This window comes from Drosophila busckii, chromosome 2R, assembly GCF_011750605.1.
Source record: "Drosophila busckii strain San Diego stock center, stock number 13000-0081.31 chromosome 2R, ASM1175060v1, whole genome shotgun sequence".
Taxonomy (NCBI): domain Eukaryota; kingdom Metazoa; phylum Arthropoda; class Insecta; order Diptera; family Drosophilidae; genus Drosophila; species Drosophila busckii.
This window is the reverse complement of record NC_046605.1, coordinates 12,901,087-12,922,810: the sequence shown is the minus strand read 5'-3', so window position 1 is coordinate 12,922,810 and position 21,724 is coordinate 12,901,087. Positions and strand designations below refer to the sequence as shown.

The following is a 21,724-nucleotide window of genomic DNA, read 5'->3' as shown; positions in this document are numbered from 1 at the left end:
CATGTTTAATTCTTGTTTATTTTAATGACTAGCGTTAGACTTAGTTACAAATTTGATTTAGAAAATACTTAATAAATACATTTTGTTTTTGGGGAGTTTACTTAGCTAGTTTTCTATTTGTTGTCTATCAAACAAATGCTCAAAATTGCACAGACATTAATTTTAGAAGTTAACAGTTACACAAAAAATAATAACAATTAATGCGTGAACACATTCTCAAGTCTCATTCACATTTTATATTATAATTGCAAAATTTAATTGGAACTGTGGCTAGTATATGTATGTAAACATTATCGCATACATTATTTAACTAAAAAAATTAATAATTAATATATTTGTCATTTCATAATTTAGTTTTGTCAAGATATGCGGGGACTTACACAGCAACAAAAATGCCTAGAGCTTAAACAATGTGTGCAATACGCACCCTTTATCATTTTGTTTAATCAGTGTATCTACTAACATTACATATATATTATGGAACCTAGTCAGGCAGCCTTGCCAGCAAGGTAGCTCGTACATATCGTAAAAATTAAATTTTAATGACCACTGATATGAAATCAAAATTTATATTTGCGAATAGACACTTAAATCTATGTGTGATGCTATCTTATCGCTTAAAGCTAAGACTAGTATGACTTGACTTATTCATAAATATCAAACAATACACAAATTTTCCCAGGCTATTTATATTTATAAGCAACATGAGCTAAGTTAGACGAATACTTTTATTTATCAATCTCAAAGTTAAGGCCCACATTGGACACGCACTCTCTCCACAAAAAAAAAAAATAATAATAAACGAGCTCAAAGCGTTCGTTTTCTCACTGATATGCCCACAACAACAGATTACACCTTGCACTCCTCACCGCCTATCTCATTGCCGCTTTTCTTGTTAATCGCTTTGTACTTTTGAGTACTTGCCATTTATAAATACTTGTCTGTATGTCAGTTATAGTTGTTGTTGTTGTATGTCCGTAGTTCTGTCGTATACAGTTTATGTTTTTTTCAATGCATGGGTTGGCACTGGCGCTTTTGCTTTTGCTAGTGGGAGATAAGCGCGAGTCATGTGCATCTCTCAGGCCTGGCGAGGAAGCTAGAGCGAGAGCGCTCAATGACTCAATGTTTATTGTAGTTATTGCGTATGCATTGAGAAAATTCCATAAACGCCGTAGTATAAAGTAATTAAGTTATAGTTTAATGTTTGCTATGCATAATACTTAAGTTACTGTTTAGAGATAGGGCTCTATTATGTGTATAGTATAGTAGTTTGCTAAGTGGCATGTTTGCCCAGCATAATTTAATTAATACACACGACTTTTGAACTCGCATTAAGTTGTATCACTAAGCATACAACATGTGTTGTATGCTTAGTGGTTGTATGGACGCCTGGGGGGCCAACGCCTTAAATAGGCTTACAACAGTTACTGTCTGTTGTATGATAACAAGTGAATCAGATGGAATTTTCGAAGCCGAAAGACAGATTGGGAGCTGACTCATTTGACAGCGTACGTACTAAAAGCGAAAACAATAATTAATAACAAAATAGAAACATAGCGTAATTGTTTGCCAAAATGATAACAAATACACATACGTATGTACATAGGTATGCATATAAGTGCTAAATTATATTAAATTTATTCGATGGCATAGTTATGTACAAAAAGCGAGCAAAGCAGAGCAGAGCAAAGTATACAAAATGAATAGAATTAAACAAACAAAACTTAGCAATAATAAATACATACATACATAATAACTAATAATAGTTGTTATTTATAATTTCAAAAAAAATATATAGCAACAACAAAATACATATAGATAATTTAACTAATTTAGCTGATTTGTTTTTTGTTAAATCTCGACTCTCCAGTAAATCAATTTAAATTTACTAAACTAAAGCTATATATATCTATATATATAGACTTATGTGTGTGTGTGTGTATGTATGTATGTACAAAAATGTGCAACTAAGGCTTCAGTTACACTTGAATGATGAGTGTCTGTGTTAGATTTGTTGTTATGGGGCACACGCTTATGGCGGCCCGATCACTTGTGTTTGCTTAAACTAGGTCTAAAGGGGAAGGGAGAGGGTGACCGCAGTTAGTAAATAATACTACTAACATAAACTGCAAAAAAAAAAAACGGTAACGCAGTCGGTTTATTGACTTGTTACGCACATAACAAAACGTAATCTAGGCAACAGCTGCAACTGCTGATGCTGCTACGAGATCAACAGTCGTTGTTTGGTCGCTAGCAGCGTCCCCGTTCCCACGCCCAAGCCCTTCCCCGTACTCAGCGTCGTGCCAGTTGCTGGCGATGTTGTTGTTAACGTTGGCGCCGGCTGCAACGGCGCTGTTAGCGCATCCTCGTCACCCGCATGCGGCAGCGGCAGCTCATAGGCAACGCCACCCCAGTGGAGTTTAAAAGTGCGCGCACGCCAGCGTATAGCAGGATTCCAGAGCGCGTGCAAAAACAGATAAGGACTCGTAAGTTCGCGAAAAAGCCAGCCAATAACAAACTCAAATTTGTGAAACGGTATGCTGCCATGTTGCACGATGGAGAGCAGCAGCCAGTCCGATAGAAACCAACAGAGCGTGTGCACCAGAAAAAACACTAGCGTATCCCAGGCAAACAGCAACGAAGCAGACCAAGCGGCCAGTGCGCCAAGCACCATGCACTCCGAGAGCGGCTCCAGTAGTATAGTCGTGGGCACCATTGCCACGCGCAGCTTGGCCCAGCGTATGAGACGCGCCTATCAAATAAAGAAATAAAAGAAGTTGTATTATTTTTGACAAGTTTGTTTCCAAGCAATTTCAGCGTTAATCAGTGCGAGCGTGATTCGATTGATTATGCGGGAACGATAAGCGTTAGTTTATATAACTTTAATTACTGCTAGTTGAGTTTTCTGCACTTACCTGAAAGCTTACAATGTCGCAGAGTCCGCTGTTCTGCAATGCCGGCTGATTGGAGATGCGCATTTTCCAGCCCAGCTCTGTGACACGCTTGGCTATAAAGAAATCCTCGGCCAGGTAACAGCCGAAGCTGCGTAGTCCGCCCAGCTGATCGATGACTGCCTTGCGCAGCAAACAAGACATGCCCGTATGGCAATTAATGCCCAGCGCATCGGCTGATAAGTAAATTCGCGATTGCACAGTGCCAAAGAAAATCTTCTCGAATGTAGCTGGAAAGCCATCGCGATCACTGGTAAACGGCATTTGATGCACTAGCGCATGACGTTCCGACATATTCTGCACCATGTCCAGCAGCGTGTCATTTTTCATTTTAATGCCACTGTCTGAGATCATGACAAAGTCATATTTCGCCGCCATGTAGCCAGGATGTATGTTGTTTATTTTGGGGTTAACGCCCACATTGGAGCCGCCCACAAAAAGCTGTGCGTCTATTTGCGGGTATTTGTCCAGCAGCTGCTCAACCAACTTGATTGCCGGATCGTGTTTGTCTTCGACACAAAAGAGCAGCTCGTAAAGTGGATAATCCATGGTGAAAAATGTTTCCAGATTGTGTTGCAGATTGGGATCCACACCCAATAGCGGCTTGAGTATGGAGACACCCGGCAGTGGTGAGGACTCTGTTGGCAGCTTGCATGACTTTTTGTGCAGTTTATATTTGCCATAGCAAAGCGCGATCAGATGCACGCACCAAGTGCCAAACCAGAAAATCATAAAAAATATTGCGAAGCCATACAGCGGCGTTGGTAAGTGTGACATTTTGTCTGTCTGTCTGTGTCTATGTTTGTGTGTGCCTGTACCTTTGTGTGGGTGTAGTAGGTGGCGCAGTCTGAGTCTAGGCACAGTGTGCGTGTGCGTAAAAACTGTTTATGTGTGTGCTCGGCTGTGTGTGTGTGTGTGGGTGTGGTGGGGCTTTGTGGGCAACGCAGCAATCTAGTTCGTATGCATTTGTTCGTTTTGCAAGCCTCGATTGTTCGGCGCTCTTTGATTAGATCCTTGGCCACCTGCAAACCACACAAATCCGTAAGCTCCAGCCCTAGCCTGTGTGCCCAGCAGTCGTTATCTTTATCACGTATTCGTTATGCCAGTCTGCTTTTGTTGTTCGTTTATTAGTTGAGTCAGCAGCATCAGCAAGCCCCGCGCGCACAGTCAACAATTGGTCGCGTTGTTGGCTCTCTTATTCTTAATACTATGTCGCCATAGGAATTTCTTTTAATTTTTCTACTGCTGCTGCTAATCGCTGACTTCGCGTCGTTCTTTACTTTTACGAATGAGTCGGCACGCCGATCTGTCTATCGATATATCGATAAGTTAGTAAGCTCAATAGAGCGGGTATGCGAACAGGTTAATTCGTTCGTTTAACAGCTTGGTGCTGCCAACTCGTTATGATGAATAAGTGCAGTTTAAAAATCTGTTTTTGTTTATGTTTCCCCTATACTTATGTTGTATTTACGTGTAAAAATGTAGTGATTGCTTATTTTGTAATTAATTAAATACATTATGATCTTTTTTGCACTCAACCGTAAGTTTGTTAGCTTAAAGTGTGAAGTGTCGGCTTAGATGTTTTGTCATTGTTTTGATAATAGAAGGGATAATGTGAATTTATTTCCGTACTTTATTCTCAACACACCATTGTTAAAAAAAAACAGCAATTTTAATTACCAATGGGTATTCTCTTGTAGTTTTTCTAGCTACTTTTTCAACGATTGGCTTTAATCATAAGATTCTAACAGCACTGTTGAGAATCACTGTGACTGTCAAAAAAAAAAAAAAAAAATATAACAAAAACTCCAACACAGTAGGTGTATTCGGCACAATTTGTCTACCTAAACATGTCAGTCTGAGCGCACAAAAATTCTAAATTACACTAGAGAAGATGCAGCCCGAAGGAGCAGAGAGCTTTGCCCAGGATGGCGTCTCACTGGCAGGCAAGAACACCAATGAAAGTCCCAATTTGATGAAGGTGTTCAAAAATGACTTCGATGCCAAATACAACATTGTGGACATGCAGACGCCGCTCAATGCTTTCATGTCTGGGCAGTACAAGCGTAGTTATGCCTACTATACTCTGCGCAATCGTTTGCCAGTGGTGCTAACAAGGGTACTGGACACACTCACCAAGGAGAAGAGCCAAATAGTGGAGAAATTTGGTGAGGTTTGTATTCAATTATGGCTTTTGCTCAATCCGCAGTTAAAGCTTTTACAAATTTTTTACAGAACGCTCGCGATGAACTGAAGATTATAATTGGAATGATCTCTCGGCTTAAGTACGAGTTGCAGACGGACAAAGCCTTCCATCAATTTAAGGGCGATGGTGAGCCCAGCGCGTAACAGCAATACTACAACTCTACATGTATTATTTTTTGCAGAGCCTGATCGCGAGCTGTGGAACAATTTTATATCCCAGCTGCCTAGCGAGGCGAGCACTTTTTACAGAGCCTGCTGGATGCATGCAGAGTGTTATATGTACCGCAAGCTCCACTCCTTCGTGGAGAACAGCATCTTCCTGAAACAGCTAGATTTGTTTGCCAATGTAAAGCAGCATGCGCTTACCAGCTGCCAGAATGATATACTCGCTTTGGCCAAGTACACACGACGCACGGAGAACAACCTGGAGATGTTTAGCGAAATACTCAAGATTAGTCTATGGAGCAATCGCAATGATTTGTCTGCGGACGAGCGTGCTCGTCAATTCAACATTAAGGTGCTAGATGATGTGAATGCTACAGAAGAATATATAATAGATAATCACACCGCAGAGATTTGGAAATGCCTATCAACCAAACGGCCAACTAGGCAACATGTGGATTTTGTGCTAGATAATGCTGGATATGAACTCTTTGCAGACTTTATATTGGCTGAGTATATCATAGAAAAAGGACTTGCGTCCAAAGTGCGCTTCCATGTGAAGGCGCACCCCTGGTATGTTTCGGATGTTACCGAACGCGACGTACGCTGGACACTGGAGTATTTGAGCAAACATACAGACTATATCATCAGTCTTCTTGGCAATAAATTTTTGGAATTTTTGGCAGAGGGTAAATTTGAAATAGCGCAAACCTCCCATTTTTGGACTTCGCCTTATGCTTTTCAACAGTAAGTCAACTTGGCAAATTGAATATGGTTTTTATGGCAAATTTATCTTTGCAGCATGCGCAGTATGTCACCTCAGCTATATAAAACGCTTAGCCAGTCGAAACTAATCATATTTAAAGGCGATTTAAATTATCGCAAGCTGTTAAGCGATGTATGCTGGGATGCAACCCAGGAAATTAGAACCTGTTTGGGTGGCTTTGTGCCCAGCAATTTGTGTGCCATACGAACTATCAAAGCGGAGGTAATTTGCGGAATTTCAGAAAAGATTTGCGCTGAGCTTAACGGGAAGGATCCGCAATGGATGCTAACAGGTCACTATGGTCTTATACAGTATGTGGATGGTTCACGTGAATTTGGCTATTAATAACTTATTGTATGAAAAGATAAGATAATCCAAAAATATACCTTGTTATTATATACATACATATCTAAAATTATATTTATTATTTTTAGATATTTCATGTGTTTTTGTATATAGTATAAAATTACATTTAGTAAATTATTATAAAACTAATAAAATTTTCGCTTAAAACCCTTTGTTCAAATACAATAATTAATAATAATTAAAACTTAAAATATAGGAAACGTTAAAATTCAAATATTTAAAGCTTTTCCCGCTAGTTGCTCACGTTAGATAGCAATAACAGCTGCTGCGGAGCAGTCACTGTTAACTTCTCAGTCAAAACAAAAAATCAGCCGTTCGCAAGTGCATACATGCATACCTGCGCGCATGTAGTATACACACAAATTTCATTCAATACAGGCAATAAAATTTGCAGTTGCATTCTTATTGAACGTTATCAACAGTAAAGTGCAATTGTTTACATACAGTTTTTAAGTATATAGCGCTATAGAGTGATAAAGAAATATGAGCTTGGAACCAAAAGATCCCGTAGATCCGAATTTCGATCGTACAAATGGAATAAGGGACATTGTGACACCCACGCATACTTTGCTAGCCGCCCAATACAAGCAGTAAGTTTCCATTTTGTTTATGCGCAGATAAGTTTATATATAATCGTTGGGCCTGACCTTTATTGTGACCTTTTGTAGAAGCTTTGCCTACTTTACGTTCCGAAAACGGCTGCCGGCGACATTGTTTGCTGTTGCCAAAACCCTAGCCGATGAAAAGGCCGAATTGGTGGCAATATTTGGCGCGGTAAGTACCTTGGCTGACATGTTGCATAAGTTAAACAATCAATTGTGTTCCGCAGACCGGTGTGGATGTTGAACATACGGCTCTTTTTATTTTGGATCTGCGCGCCAAGGTGCTCACTAATGGTCCATTGATGCCATTTCCTGATAATGGTAACCAACTTAGTTATTATTGATATTGACTGCATTAACCTAATCTAATTTAACACAGAGGAAGACACTGCTGAATGGAATGAATTTCTGGGGCAAGTGCCGCAGAAGGAGCGTAAATACTTCAATACTTGTTGGCTCTACGCTGAATGCTACTTGTATCGCAAGATCTGGTCTATTTTCCAGAGATCACCCCTAGCTGGCTTTGACTATTTTGGAAAGCAGAAACGAACTGCTGCACAGGTGAGCCTGGTGGCCATGAAGGCTTTGGTAGGCGGCACACGCAAGAACGAACGCAATGCTGAAACATTTCAACAGTTGGTAAAAGCCAATCTGTGGGGCAATCGCTGTGACTTGTCTATAACTTCTGGCGATCAAGTCGAACCCTCGGGTAATGCTTTTGAGCAAGTTGCCGAACTGGAGCCTAAATTGATTGTAGATAAATCGCTTGACATGTGGCAGAGCCTGAATGGGTATGACGGTCAGGGCACTGTTGAAATTATTTGCGATAATGCGGGCTATGAGCTCTTCACGGACTTTATACTGGCGGAGTATATTATCGACAAGGGCTTGGCGCGTAAGGTGCGCTTTAATGTCAAGGCTATACCTTGGTTTATTTCGGATGTCACGGCAACGGATTTTCAGTGGATGATGGATTTTCTCAAGGATCAAGAGGATGCGCAGCTGAAGGAACTGGGCCAGAAGCTACAACGTTATTCACAAGAGGGCAAAATTGATCTGGATCCACTAGAATATTTTTGGACAAGTCCTTACGAGTTTTATCAGATGGCACTGGCGCAGCCAGAGCTTTATGAACGTCTATCGCAGGCGCAGCTGGTGATCTTCAAGGGAGATCTTAACTATCGCAAATTACTTGGCGATTACAACTGGAAGTACACAGAATCATTTGAGAGCTGCTTACGCGGTAAGCACAAAGAGACAAGAAAAGAAATATTCATAATTTTACTACATTTCACTAAATTTGCAGGCTTCCGTCCCACAAATGTGGTCACGCTTCGCACTGTCAAGGCGGATTTGATTTGTGGCCTACCGGAGGGACTAGCAGAGCAACTATTTGCCACGAATAAGGATTGGATGCTGACGGGCGAATATGGCATCATACAATTTGCCAGCAAATAAGCGGCATCATAAATGAATAATCATAAATGTTTAATAATTACATAAATGTGGAATAATAGCAAATTAATTAAATTAATTACTACAATGAATGGATGCTGACGTACGAATATGGCATCATACTATTTGTCCGGAAATAAGCTGGGAACATCATAATCATAAGTGTCTAATTACATACATGTCTAACAATTGCATAATTTAAAACGGCAAAGAAACGGATGCAGTCGGCCGAATATCGCATCATACAATCTGTCCGCAAATAAGCTGGAAGCATCAAAAATCATAATCATCCATGTCTAATAAGCTGGAAACATCCTAAGTCATTAATCATAAGTGTCTAACAATTGCATAACAAACACTTGGTGATTTTAATTAATTAGCAGAGCATCTGTTTGCGAAAAATAAGGAATGGATGCGAATCTAAGTCATAATAATAAATGTCTAACAATTGCGTAACGTAAACTTGCTGATTTAAATTAAAAGCATGCAGCGATTGTAATACTCACTACCAAAAAAGCTTTATATTTTATTATTCTAATGCCAATCATATCCAATGTCATTAATTTAAGTCTGATTTTGATAGAGAGAGAGAGCTCTCAATGCTCTAAACTTCACAGAGTTACTTTTGGTTGTGCTATCAAAATTTTGCAGCTATAGCCTAAAATGCTTTCCCCTTGGTTTGGCAGTAGCCGACAAACTACCACCTACAATAGCGAGTCGGAAATAAGCGTTGTTGCTGAGTCATCCGAGGATTCTGATATTGAATTGCTCTCCGAATCAGAGTTTGTGTCAAAGCATGATATATTGGACTATGGCCTGCCGCTGCATGAGGAGGTGACTGGTAGATACAAACGTACCTTTGCATATAGGTCCTTGAAAACTCATATGCCGGCGCTAATTAAAACAATTATTAAGCATTTGCATGAACATGAGCCCCGCATAATGCAGCAATGTGGGGACTATGCATATTACGATCTTAAACGTGTTATACGCAGTCTAAAAATATTGCGCCGAGAGGTGCTCTTGAATTCCAAGTTCAAGTTGTTCCACGACAATGAGCCGGACGCGCAGGATTGGAATAAATTGCTTAAATCACTGGATGAGCATGACAAGGACAATTGGTATGCAGCGTCTTGGCTGCAAGCCGACTGTTATCTCTATAGACGCATCTGGGCGGCTTTTCGCCGCGAGAAGACCTTGCGTGACTTTGACTACTTTGGCCAAGAGAAAACCTGCGCTGCACGCAATATAGTCTATATCTTCATAAATGTGCTTAAGCAGACGAAGAATTTGTCGCGAGATTGCCGCAATTTTCAGTTAATGCTAAAGATCTCGCTCTGGGCTAATCGATGTGATTTGAACGTAAACAAGGAACCGCCAGATGCGCGCATTGTGCAGCTCATAGACGACTACGATGAGGATTTGATAGTAGACCACTCCGCTGAGTTGTGGCGTCTGCTAACAGAGGATGCTCATACTACAAAGTATCCTTGTGTGGTGGACTTTGTGCTGGACAATGCAGGCTTTGAGCTATTTGCGGATTTGGTATTGGCGGCGTATCTCATAGATACGAAGCTGGCGGCTCAGGTGCGCTTTCACGTCAAGGCTATACCCTGGTTCGTGTCAGACACCACCGCTGTCGATTTTAACTGGATGCTGCGTTTCCTCTACTATCATGAAATTCCCGTTATGCGCGCTTTTGGCCGGAAGCTCTGCAAGTTTCAGCAGCGGCGCGCTTTGGTCTTATGCGATACCTGCCGCTTTTGGACAAGTCCACATGGCTTCAAGGATATGGGAAAACTGGCGCCCTGTGTGTATGTGCATATGAGTATGAGTGATTTGATTATATTCAAGGGAGATTTAAATTATCGCAAGCTGCTTAACGACATCAACTGGAGACCCACAGATCCTTTTGCTAATTGCTTAGGCGGCTTTTTGCCTACGAATATTTGTGCGCTGCGCGCTATCAAGTCGGATATTTATTGTGGCATGCCCATCTGTGTGGTGGAGTGGCTAACGGAGGAGAATCCCGAATGGATGTGTAAGGGCGAAAAGGCAGTCATTCAACTGGCAAGGAAACCAAGACCATAAACATTAGTTCTGCATGCATGTTGCTTATAGTATTCGATTAAAAAGCTGCTTCATATATATTACAATCAATTTGCTGCTCATTTTTATATACCATATATAGACAATTACCTTCGAGTTTTATCAATGATATATTACTATTTATTAGTTATGCTCTTAACTTAAATGGTAGGCCGTGTAAGTCGTTTACAATACAATATGTATATTTTATTATAAGTAGGTTTTATGTACGTAGTACAGTTTATCGCTATATATGCATGTATCAAGTATGAATTGTAGAAAAATATGCTCTAAAGGCCATTTCCTTATATATGTATGCTTTGCAGTTGTGTGTGTGTGTGTGTGTGATTTTGAATTGCGAACAGTTCAACAAATTTTTTCAAGTCTTATCAATTGCCGTTGTAGAAAAACCACAAATGAATATATACATATATCCTCCCCACATACAATTGTTATATTCAATATAATTATATTTATTGCAAGTCAATAGCTAAAAGCATATTGTTGTTGTTGTTGTTGTGGTTGCTATTGCTATGGGCTGTTTTGGAGGGTGTATCGCTACTATCGCTCACAACACACAATTGGGATTCAGCTGTTGATATGGCGTCAAATCTTTGGTGATGGAAAAGAGCGCACCATCCCGTACCATTTTGCAGGTAAGCGCGCCCAGATTCTTGGCATCATCGATGCCCGAATGCGCACGTCCTTCAAATGCCAAGCCCACGTGCGAGAGTGCATCGCTAAAGTTGCAGGGCCGATACTTGTACCACTCGCGATAAATGGCGCGCACGTCGATCCATTGATTGAAGTAGGGCGCCTTGCGCATGCGCTTCCTGGAGCACTCCTTGTGCAGGCAAATGCCAAAGTCCCAGTCCGTCCAGGTGACAAAAGCACAGTTGCCAAGTATATTCGACTTGCTGGTCTTGGGCAGCGTTAAGTTGCGTGCACGCAGCTCCTTGCGCAGCCACTCATGGAATATCATTAAGGCTGTCTGCAGCGGCACGCCCGCGTCCACAGTCTTCTGTTCAATGCCTGTTAGCTCGGTGCAGTAGCTGCTCAAGCGCGGCGATTCAATGGGCATTATGTACTTGTGAAATTCAGCTTCGATTTTGCCTGTTTTCAAATTTACCAAAACAGCGGGAAATTCTGTGAATAAAAGAAAAAAGTGCAGCTTAGCGATCAGATTCAATAGCTTTTTTTCTTGCGAGAGTCTCACCAATAATCTCAGCTTCACGCCATTGGGGCGGCGCCTGTTTCTCCCAACAGGTCGCCTCAAAATCCACCGCAATCACATGGGTAAAAGGCTGCATGGCCAGATGCTTGGACTTGCGCGTTTTCTTGGGCTTTGCGTTAACGGCGGCTGTATTGTTGGCCTCGCTAATATTGAGCTCAGCTTCGTTGTGCGCTACATCTAACTCGTTGGCAGCGTCGGGTCTGGCGCCGTCCACATATAATGTGTCAATCAAGCCCAATTGTCTGTAAAAAGTATGCGAATTGTTAATATTTTGTTGGCTTTTGCTTTTATACAAATTTGTTTTCGCTTTTTGTTGGTAGTTTTTTGGGTTTTTTTAAAAAATATATAAAGTACTACTTATTTAGCTTGGCAACTTCTAGTTTCATATGTATGTCTATGCCCATAAGCAACATACATATTGCCTATATATTACACAGCTACTGCGTTTACGGCTACACAACATCAAGATAATTGACAAATAGAGCTTACCTTTCAAGCGCATAGCTTGAAATCTGATTTTTATATCTATCATTTGCTTAAACTTAAGGCTGCCCCTAGTTCTGTTGCTTGCCATAGCATACAATCATTGGTTTCTCTTGCCACAGCAGACCATTTGTTGCAGACAGCGCTTGGGCTGCCACCACCGCCGCATCTTTTTCCTGTAAAAATGTGACAAATGCCTGCCCCTTCATGCGACCTTTCAGCATCAGTTTGATCTCCAGATCCTCGCTTGCAGCATAGCGCGAATAAACTGCTCTCAGCAGTGACTCTGTTACGCTCTTGTCCAGATTTTTTATATACAGCTTGTTGCTGGGTTCACCTTCTATATAATTCTTATAGACAGGCAGCGCCTGCAGTTCTTCTAGAGGCATTTGCCTGACTGGCAGCTGTTCCTGCTCTGTAGCTGCTGGCAGAATAGTGGGCAGCTTGAGCTCAATGCGTGGAGTTGTAATGGTGACTGATTGGGGCTGCTCTTTCTCCTCTTGCTTAATTTTAACGGTTTGACTGGCAGCTTGCTGCAACATGTGGCGCGCACGTTTTCGCAGCTGTGCAGTATTCAATGGTGGCAAGCTGCGCTTTACCGGCTGCTGCTTTTCTTCTTGCTCCTCATCGCTTTCCAGCTCGCTTTGAGAATTGGCCAAGTCTGTCTGCGTGTCCCTCTTTTGCTCCAAGCGCTCCTCAAAATCCCTGGAGTCTATTTGCGTGCTCTTGTGTTGTTTTACAAACTTTAAGCCCCTCTCATGCTTGCCAAAGGGTGGCGGTAGATTCATGCGATTCATCAAATGCAGCACTTGCGTATAGAACCGTTTGTTACTTTGCAGCGCATGCCCAATGGCAGTCAAAATGTCAGCATTAATGGGCGGATAGGCATAACGTAGGTGAGGCGGCGGTGGCTGCATAAAATCGCATTCTTTATTGCAAGCATATAACTTTTGCACGTACTTTGTAAGCTCCGGTAGCGCGTTCTCCGTTGCTGTCGCCGTAACCTGTGTGGCTTTGTTAGCCGTTTTTCTGGGAGCATCTTTGGAGCCAAAGAGGCTTACGCGCAGTGGCTTATCCAATATGTCAGTGAGCGCCAACAATTCTTCCAAGGCAGTTTCTGCCTGTGCCGCATCGATATATTCAATGAGCGCGCGTCGGCGGCCAAATGCATTCAAGGAGCGCGGCACAATTAGATTTAGCTCTTGTATTAATTGCGCGAATTCGTCCATGCTGCAAGGCATGTTCTTAAGCAACAACTTGCTGGACATTTTGCAATTTAGGTATTTAAATATTTGCTAAAGAAACAACGTGCCGGTGTAAATTGTCAGTGTGACCAGTTTCTTGAAGGCTGATAAGCGCGATGTTAACGTAACAGCACTGTTAAGTTTAAGCAGCTGTTGCTGTTATGCTACAGTTGCGCGCGAATTTTAAACTGCGTGCATTTAATTTCAAGTGCATGTTGTTTGGTCGATAAAAAAACAAAGTTTAGTTGTTGAAAAGAAAAAAAAAAAACATAAAATTATGTAGCTGACAGTTGCTGTTACGCTTGCAAAGCGTTTACTTTCACTAATTGCAACCAATGGCTATAGATAACGATTACACAAAACTGGTCTAGCCTTGAGCAGCTGCGTTGCAATTTACCGGTTTTTTGACAAAAGCCAATACCGCATTAACCATGTTTAAGTTGGATTTACAAAATTAGCAAATCGCGTGCCAAATGGCTCAGCTCAAGAGGCGGTTACACTTTAATTGCAATTGCAAGGGCATACAAGCCTTTCAAATTGCAGTTTAGCATTTGATAGTCTATTTGTTTGTAAGCTAACAAGCATTAAAGGCATAGACTAGTTACAAAGTGTCAATGCACTTTTATTAAGTGACATGATCTGCGCTTTTGATATATGGCACACACACACAAATGCAGCTGGTTTTATAAAAAGATCAACAACACACAAAAGTCAAATTGCATAAAATGTGCAATGATTTAATGGTTGGCGCGCAGCAACAACAATAACAAGAAAAACAACAACAATAGTAACGAGTGCAGACGACTCACTCTCACTTTCGTTTCTGTTTTGGGGGTGGCGTGGGTGGTTGTGGGGGTTGTGGCTGCTCGGCGCGCACTAACGATGTCCAGTGTAGTAAATGCGGAAGCCGTCGGGGATTGCCTTATGCCGACCGTACAACAACAGACAACAACAGGAAAGAATTGGATGAATGAACTCGCCCAATCTACTTGCCCGCGCTTGTTTGTGTCTTCCACAAATTGCAAGCGCAACAAATTCACTTGCCTTTGGATATATTGTCGTCATATTCTTTGCATGCGATACTAAAGTGACATTAATGGGTTAATATGCAACTATATTTAGAATGTGTGCCTTATCAATTAGCATTGCAATCGCTCAACTCAACATATTTGCATACAAGTGTATATGAACCACGTGCTGTGCTAGTTGGGCGTTCTATATAATTTTTAATTGCGCACACTGTTAGTTTGAACTGCATGAGATTCGGTTCTTAAGTGATCTTTTAATTTGTTGCTTTATAATCTTATAAAATGTAAGCAACTTTTCCTTTGTACACTATCTTAATTAATTAATGCATACGACAAAACTCAACAAGTTTCATTAGTGTCATAAAAAGTTAGACACAAAGCCAAAATTATTTATTGTGGGATGCTTGGCTGAATGTAAAGTGCCAGCCTAATTTTATTTAATTTATACTTAGAGTTTAAATTACTTATTAATCAATTGGTGGGCGGCTCTCCAATGTTATTTGCTGATGCGTGTCACAGCTGGATCCTCTACCTAAAATACACATGCATATGGTAATAATTATCTGAACTTGTACAAATGTCAATTAGCTGCAGTTTTGTAATTTCGCAGGCACAGTAGCTGACAGTTTGACAATTAGCCTAGTATATAATTATACTAATACAAAAAGTGTGCATGGGTAAAATATATAATTGTGTGGGTGGCAAAAACTTTATTGAAAAATTAGTTTATAGGGTATTGAGACTATTGTTCGAGCAACTGTCAAACAAATTGTTGAACTTTTGTATATTTGAACGCACCTAATTACGAAAATTGCGGCAAGCACACGTTAAATGCAAACAACAAAGTCATAAACAATAACAAAATAATAATGTCGCACATAAGAATATGTAAAAGTACACTGGAAAAAAAAGTCAAGCCAAGCCAAGCCATTTTTGTAATATTTTTGTTTTATTTTTTGCTTGAACGTGTAGACAAACAATTGTATAACCTTTGCCAAAAATTCTCAACTACAGAAGGTTGAAAGGCCCACACAAAATGCTGCCACAAATTGAAGCACATACTATGCATGTCTGTCTGTTAATAAACGCGGTGGCAAGCACACTTTGGGGCCTAACTAATTGCCACACTGAGGCAAGTAGCAATACGACTGATTATACAAATATATGGCCAAGGGCCTGCCTATTAGTTGTACATATAATACATACTTATGTATTATTATACAATTGCAATTGTAATTGGTATGGAAATAAGCAATTACTTGAAATGCTGCAATTATGGTAACGTCTGGCAAAGTTACACACAGCCTATCTATAAATATTGCGCATACGCCGCATGCCGCATGCAGCGGCGCTTCAATTGTAGACGCGTGCATGAAATTTTGTTGTGCCAGCACCTACAGCTAGCTCTCTTTTTCGCTCTGACGTTTACTCTCACTCGTTGGTTGCTTGCACTCTTTGGCCATAAATTGAATTGCATTTGTATTTAATTTACACAGCGTTCGCAAGACTCTCTCACTCATATTTCGTCTACCATATGTATTTTTATTTGTATTTGTATTTGTATTTGTGTTTCCCGTGGTAATTGTGTGTGTGTTGTGCTCTTGACTTTGGATAAGTTTGGTGAAAACTGCTTTTAGCCGGATTTCCCAGCCATAACAACAACAATGAACGACAACACGAGCGCAACAATCGATTTCAAACATATTTCCTTTTGCTTGCAATGATTAATTGCTTGCTAGCGTTCTCAATTCTTATAAATATGATAAATGCATATTTGAGTTATCAAAGTTATTTATAAAGAACTAAAAATATGCAAAATGCCTTTAAGTTTAACTATGAAAGTCTTTAATTAAGCAAATAGCTAACCCTTCTTTAATATTAAATTGGCAGCTGTTGCGCACAAAGAAGATTCAGCTATCAAATTTTATCTATTGTCAACTGTCACAAACACATTTTTTATTATGTGCATAGATGCTGTGATGATGATGATGCTGCTGCTGACATGTGGAATGGAGCGAAGTGGTTGACAGCTTGAGTCGAAACAACTTTAAGCACACGACACATTTGCAACACATGGAGACTTGGACTAGCAATAACTTAACTAAACCAGATACATTTTGCTGCAGTTCTACCCGCAAACCTATAAAATTTGCATACTTATTTAGCTGCTTGGGAATTTTTTTTTATTATAAGTAGTTGAAAGACACTTTGACACTTGAGAAATAAAATCTAAAAAATATTTTATTGAGGCTGTTTTTGTTTTGCATGAACAATCAGTGCAAGGACTGCAAGTGCAAAGTTAATTAGAGCAAGCTGATTAGCACTTGTTATTGTGCATCAAATTTAAAAATAAAAAGCATCAGCTTATGTACGCTTTAATTAATTTATAAACACAAAAATAAATAATTTAAGATCAAAGTAACTTGTTTGTTTGCTATTCTCAAATAGAGACAAGTGAGACAGCTACTCCCCAATCAATACTCACAAATGCATGGCCAATGTCTCCCATTGATCTAATAGTTGCAGCATTGTGGCTTAGCTGTCGTCTTCAATTCTTTTATTTGAAATTCGAGAATCAAACTCAGTGGGTGTCAATCAAGAAATTAGCTCAAGACTTTGATCCAAATGCGACTATGTACAAAGTAAACTGCGACTTATTGCGACAAGCGGACAGTGTACGACTGACTTTAACAATGGTCAGCAAATTTGTGAATTATTATCTCTCGCTTGTCAAGAGCACAAAAATAGTTAATCAAAAGCTGCATTAAAAATATATTTATAACAAGACTAACTGACAATGGGAGACAACAACAAAAGCGACTGATAAACAAGCAAACGTAGAGAGCAGTAGTCAAGCATACTACGCACTTTAATTAATAAAATGTACATAATTAAATTAAATTCAGTTACAATATAAAATATACATATATATGCATATATAGATTTCGCTATATATTATATTCTTGCTGCAGTAATTTAGATTACAAAACATTATCAGCATCCATATTTATTTGCCAGTTGCACATTTTTTATGGTTTTAGCACACACACACACACATACACACGTACATACATATAATTCTTGTAATATATTTTTTCCACTCGCACTCTATTTTTATGAATACCAATGCATATGTCAGGTCAGCAAATGCCAACAACAATAACAAGACAATGCAAACAACAGAGCACAAAGGATGCACACATGGTTACATTCACCCCTAGGGGAACACTCACACACACACTAGTGTACTACTAGTTGTGACATTCATCATCAATTTTTATAGCTAAACTTACATACATACAATATAACTAAGTATGTAAATAAGTACAGTGCACACTCGCTAATTTACAAAAGTTTAGAAATTGCACGCAATCTTAGGCTTAGTTTAAAAATATAAATAGGCAAGGCTTACAGTGTTTTTATAAGTAATAATTCCATTTTCAGTTAAAAACACATATTTTATTTTCTGAGTGCTTACTGTCTATATTTATATACTGTTTTTTATGCTGTTCTATATATTGCTGCATCTCTAGTAACTGCACTTTTGCAGCTTCAGTTCAATTGGCCTTAAACTGTCAGTGCTTGACTCTGGCGAATTGCTTTGGAGAGTTGGCCCCCCGGCCTAGAGAGCATCGGTTTCAATTAGATTCAATTACAATTCCAATAAAACGACATCGAGTTGAATGAATTGGCAATGTACTACGACAAGTTTATTTGTAGTTGGGCACAAGCCTCAAGCATTTAAAATGTTGCCAAAAAAATATACATATACATTTCGCTAAATTAATTGTTTTAATATTATAAACTAGATATTTTTTGTTTTATATTCGCACGCTAACTTACATTGTATTTATTTATAGCTAACCACAAAAGAGAAATAACTTATTGCTTAATGGTTAATGAAATTAAATAATTGCGAGTGCAACAAGAATTTTCCCAAGATATCCAATTGCAATTTGTTGTTGTTGTTGTTGTTGGTGAAACTGAGAAGTCGCCATTCAAATTGCATAAGTTGTGCTATTAGCAATTAAAATCGTGTGTGAAACGCAGCAGGGTGGGAGGCAGAAGCGCTGCTCAGGGCCAAGTTAGCCAAGTGCAATGACCATTTAGGGAAGCGGAAAACAACATTTTGGGTAAATATTTATGCACAAGCCAAAGAGTATAAAGTTAATTGTGAATTGCGACTTAGCAAAAACAACAAAACGTGCTTGTAAAGAACAATCACTGCAATCGCACGTTAAATGTTAAGGTAAACAGAAGCAGCAGCAGCAGCAGCAACAACAATTAAAGAAGGTAAAAGTAGAAACTAAAACACAAAAAGCAGAAGGCAGAAGGCGCATGACGCTGACGTTAACGGTGTTTTTAGCAGCGAACAAACTAAAAATGCATTTTGGGCTGGGAAAGGTAAGAGAGGTGAGGATGACGCATCCAAAACAAAGACGGTGTCGGTGTCGGCGTCGCTGTCTGGTCGATGTTGCTGCAACATGCCTGTGCATATTTTTATGTAACTGCACTTACACTTTTTACACCCACACACACATGTACGACATAAGGATAATTACCTTGCCAGTCTTATCAAAGCCATCTTTTGTTTATAGTTTGGTCCAATCGTTGTGCAAAGCTTAGTTGTCGCTCAAGTTGTGCAATAATAGTTTGCAATTGTGTGTACAAAATTCGATTTGCTATTTTGGCAGTGCAGTAACGAAATAACGGGCATTGGGCAAGTAAGCAATTATTGTTTGGGGCCCGCTAAATATTATTCCAATTCTTTTGTTGTCTCGCACACAGATGCACCCACTGCCACACTAATACAAAAATACAAACACCAGCACAAACACAAACACGCACTTGTACGCACACGCACTTGCAGACGCCGGCACGAAAAAAAGACGGTAAAATAAAAACAAAGATAAGAGAAGCGCACGATGTGCTCCCCAAGCGGTAAAATGTAAAATAGTTTTAAAAGCCTCGCACAGTTTCGAAAGCACAGCAACTTTACAGCTACGAGCAGTAAACAGCTGTTCAGCCATTAAGCGGTTAACCGCTTGTAAAACTTAGCGGGTCACAGTTTGAAAGTAGCGCTTGTCACAACTGTCATCCAGCACAATTATCAGATATCAGACGACTGCGCGCGTATTATATGAAATTTAATTTCAATGTTCATTTGCCTTTGAAAACTGTTTCATACTACTTAATTCATAACAAAATATATTTACTCACTTTTTACTTATATTATAGTCGATATTTATATACTGAAACTAAATTTTGAGACGCGTAAGAATGTGGGAGCAATTGGAGAGCTACCGCAATCACTTTATACAAAAAGATTTTAAAACGCTTATAAAACCGTCCACCATCAACCAACAACAACAGCAAGGTAATTACAATTCAAATAGCTTAATGTTTACCAACAAAATGTGTCTGTAGAATGGAAAACTTTTTATGAGAAGCGTGACTATTGCAAGCCATGCAATCAACGCTGTCCTGGCAGCTCCACTTACTTTGATGATCGCGCACAGTTGGCTTACGGTTGGTTTGCCTTGCCCAAGCTGATGAAGGAAATGAATAGCGATGTTAGTCTTACGCATTGGCGTGCTATTGTTTCGTTGTCTGAATTTTTGTTAAATCCGTTAAATGTACAGAGAGCTATACTAGAGATGGATATAGTTAGAAAGTGCGTAAGTTGGATATGATGAAAAGAATTTAAAATGTGTATTTTCAGAGTGAAGAATGCGTTTATGCGCATGCGCTTGAAGCATCGTAAGGAACAGTATAATGAAGTGGAGACTTATCTAAGGATCTTTAGTAAGTTGAACTGCTAAAAAAATAACTAATAAAACTAAGTCGTATCAACTTAGACATTATTTCACGCAATTTGGATGGTGCTGAGCACATTGCTAATCGCAAATGTTTAATGGTTGAGTTTTATAAAATTCTTCAGAAACAGGAGCCCTTAAAGGAGCATATGGCTGCGGAGATTTTGCGCAATTTAACAGGCAAGCCAAAGGGTAAGCTGTGCCATAAACTGCTTTGCACTTGTAAATATTTTATGGCTTTTAGTGCTGGGCATTATTTTGGCTGATGACGAGAACTTTGCATCTGTGGCCAAGATCTTCAAGCAGGATCCCTGCCAGCGTTTGTATTCTACGCATTTGTGGCATCATCTCTGCGATATATTGGAGGTAGCACCCGAGCAGGGCATAGAGCTGGGTCTCTTTGAGTTGCTACACTCGCGCATATTTAATCGCTTGCCAAAGTTTTGGGATATGACAGCCAAAGCTTTTGCGCTGTTACTGCGCTGCGAGGAGGGTCAGCGCCGCTTTGACGAAGTGGACGCCATCAAGATGATCTACGATATATTTGAGGAATCCTACATTAAGCCAACGAGAAAACTGCCACTGCAGCAGGTGGAGAACTATGAGTATGTGCTACTTATGCTTCTCAATGGATTGCACAGCAAGAAGGCGCTCTGGCGCAGTCGTGAGTTCACTATGCTAACCTGCCATGTGGCTCGCTTATGCGTGGGACGCATGAAGACGCCGTTAAATCCACGTCTGCAACTCTATTGCCTCAAGGCGTTGAGAGAGCTAGCCGTAATGCCCTGCACCAAGCGTTATATGATTGACAATTGGCTGACGGAGATACAGGAGCAGGAGACACTCGATGCGGATACGGAATGTGCGCGAGATGGACTTGTCGACTGGTTGCGTCGTGATATAGCCGACAGCAGTTAAAAAGCAATTTTATAAAGTTTAATTTCAAATTGTAGTTTAAATTTGAAAACATCGCATATTGCAGCCCCTGCTAAACCGTTACCGTTTCAAATTACCCCTGCAGCTTTTGTCCCAAACGGTTAGAGCGTAAGCTCTTAAAAGCTTGTGCTCTTAGTTAAATTTGTGCTCTCTTAGCAGCTGCTGTAGCTGCTTTGATTAAGAAATTAATGTTCAAAAATAAACAAACTTATGCAAATAGGACTTGCAAGCAAATATTACGACACTTGCATAATAAATATAATTGCGTGAATTTAATTATATTCTTACGGTTAATATATTTATATTTGCGCAAAGTTTACGCTGCTAGTTGCAACTACTTACTTTAGCATAAGTGATTTTTTATGGCAAAGCAAAACAGGCAGAAACT

The 21,724-nt window shown here is 39.9% G+C and overlaps 6 protein-coding genes across 10 annotated transcripts; 4 read left to right on the top strand and 2 right to left on the bottom strand.

The window, feature by feature from the left end:
• Positions 1 to 2,140: 2,140 nt before the first annotated feature.
• Positions 2,141 to 4,247, bottom strand: LOC108595135 (ceramide glucosyltransferase). The gene is made up of 2 exons (XM_017980298.1): positions 2,916 to 4,247; positions 2,141 to 2,752 (listed from the first exon to the last, which is right to left on the bottom strand). Exons 1-2 carry the CDS (start codon positions 3,726 to 3,728, stop codon positions 2,222 to 2,224), a joined length of 1,344 nt encoding a protein of 447 aa, XP_017835787.1. The 5' UTR covers positions 3,729 to 4,247; the 3' UTR covers positions 2,141 to 2,221.
• A 507-nt stretch (positions 4,248 to 4,754) lies between these two features.
• Positions 4,755 to 6,490, top strand: LOC108595362 (damage-control phosphatase ARMT1). 3 transcript variants are annotated; one of them, XM_017980586.2, is made up of 4 exons: positions 4,755 to 5,119; positions 5,167 to 5,283; positions 5,339 to 6,065; positions 6,120 to 6,490. In XM_017980586.2, the coding sequence occupies exons 1-4, from the start codon at positions 4,846 to 4,848 to the stop codon at positions 6,427 to 6,429; spliced, it is 1,428 nt and encodes a 475-aa protein (XP_017836075.1). In that variant the 5' UTR covers positions 4,755 to 4,845; the 3' UTR covers positions 6,430 to 6,490. The 3 variants fall into 3 exon arrangements, with proteins under 3 accessions (XP_017836075.1, XP_017836076.1, XP_017836077.1); XM_017980587.2 differs by having other exon boundaries at positions 4,756 to 5,124; positions 5,187 to 5,283; XM_017980588.1 differs by having other exon boundaries at positions 5,103 to 5,119; positions 5,187 to 5,283.
• Positions 6,491 to 6,812: 322 nt separating this feature from the next.
• On the top strand, positions 6,813 to 9,003 carry LOC108596890 (damage-control phosphatase ARMT1). The gene is made up of 5 exons (XM_017983073.1): positions 6,813 to 7,040; positions 7,119 to 7,224; positions 7,280 to 7,373; positions 7,432 to 8,295; positions 8,359 to 9,003. The coding sequence occupies exons 1-5, from the start codon at positions 6,934 to 6,936 to the stop codon at positions 8,508 to 8,510; spliced, it is 1,323 nt and encodes a 440-aa protein (XP_017838562.1). The 5' UTR covers positions 6,813 to 6,933; the 3' UTR covers positions 8,511 to 9,003.
• An 83-nt stretch (positions 9,004 to 9,086) lies between these two features.
• LOC108594723 (damage-control phosphatase ARMT1) lies at positions 9,087 to 10,663 on the top strand. Its single transcript, XM_017979861.2, has one exon. The coding sequence runs from the start codon at positions 9,171 to 9,173 to the stop codon at positions 10,596 to 10,598; it is 1,428 nt and encodes a 475-aa protein (XP_017835350.1). The 5' UTR covers positions 9,087 to 9,170; the 3' UTR covers positions 10,599 to 10,663.
• An 83-nt stretch (positions 10,664 to 10,746) lies between these two features.
• LOC108596891 (ERI1 exoribonuclease 2) lies at positions 10,747 to 19,479 on the bottom strand. 3 transcript variants are annotated; one of them, XM_017983074.1, is made up of 3 exons: positions 13,273 to 13,595; positions 11,812 to 12,071; positions 10,747 to 11,741 (listed from the first exon to the last, which is right to left on the bottom strand). In XM_017983074.1, exons 1-3 carry the CDS (start codon positions 13,578 to 13,580, stop codon positions 11,164 to 11,166), a joined length of 1,146 nt encoding a protein of 381 aa, XP_017838563.1. In that variant the 5' UTR covers positions 13,581 to 13,595; the 3' UTR covers positions 10,747 to 11,163. The 3 variants fall into 3 exon arrangements, with proteins under 3 accessions (XP_017838563.1, XP_017838565.1, XP_017838564.1); XM_017983076.1 differs by lacking the exon at positions 13,273 to 13,595 and adding an exon at positions 19,147 to 19,479 and having other exon boundaries at positions 10,752 to 11,741; XM_017983075.1 differs by lacking the exon at positions 13,273 to 13,595 and adding an exon at positions 17,070 to 17,214 and having other exon boundaries at positions 10,754 to 11,741.
• Positions 19,480 to 19,775: 296 nt separating this feature from the next.
• Positions 19,776 to 21,326, top strand: LOC108595500. The gene is made up of 5 exons (XM_017980752.1): positions 19,776 to 19,961; positions 20,012 to 20,258; positions 20,307 to 20,389; positions 20,443 to 20,592; positions 20,645 to 21,326. The coding sequence occupies exons 1-5, from the start codon at positions 19,865 to 19,867 to the stop codon at positions 21,316 to 21,318; spliced, it is 1,251 nt and encodes a 416-aa protein (XP_017836241.1). The 5' UTR covers positions 19,776 to 19,864; the 3' UTR covers positions 21,319 to 21,326.
• Positions 21,327 to 21,724: the final 398 nt, after the last annotated feature.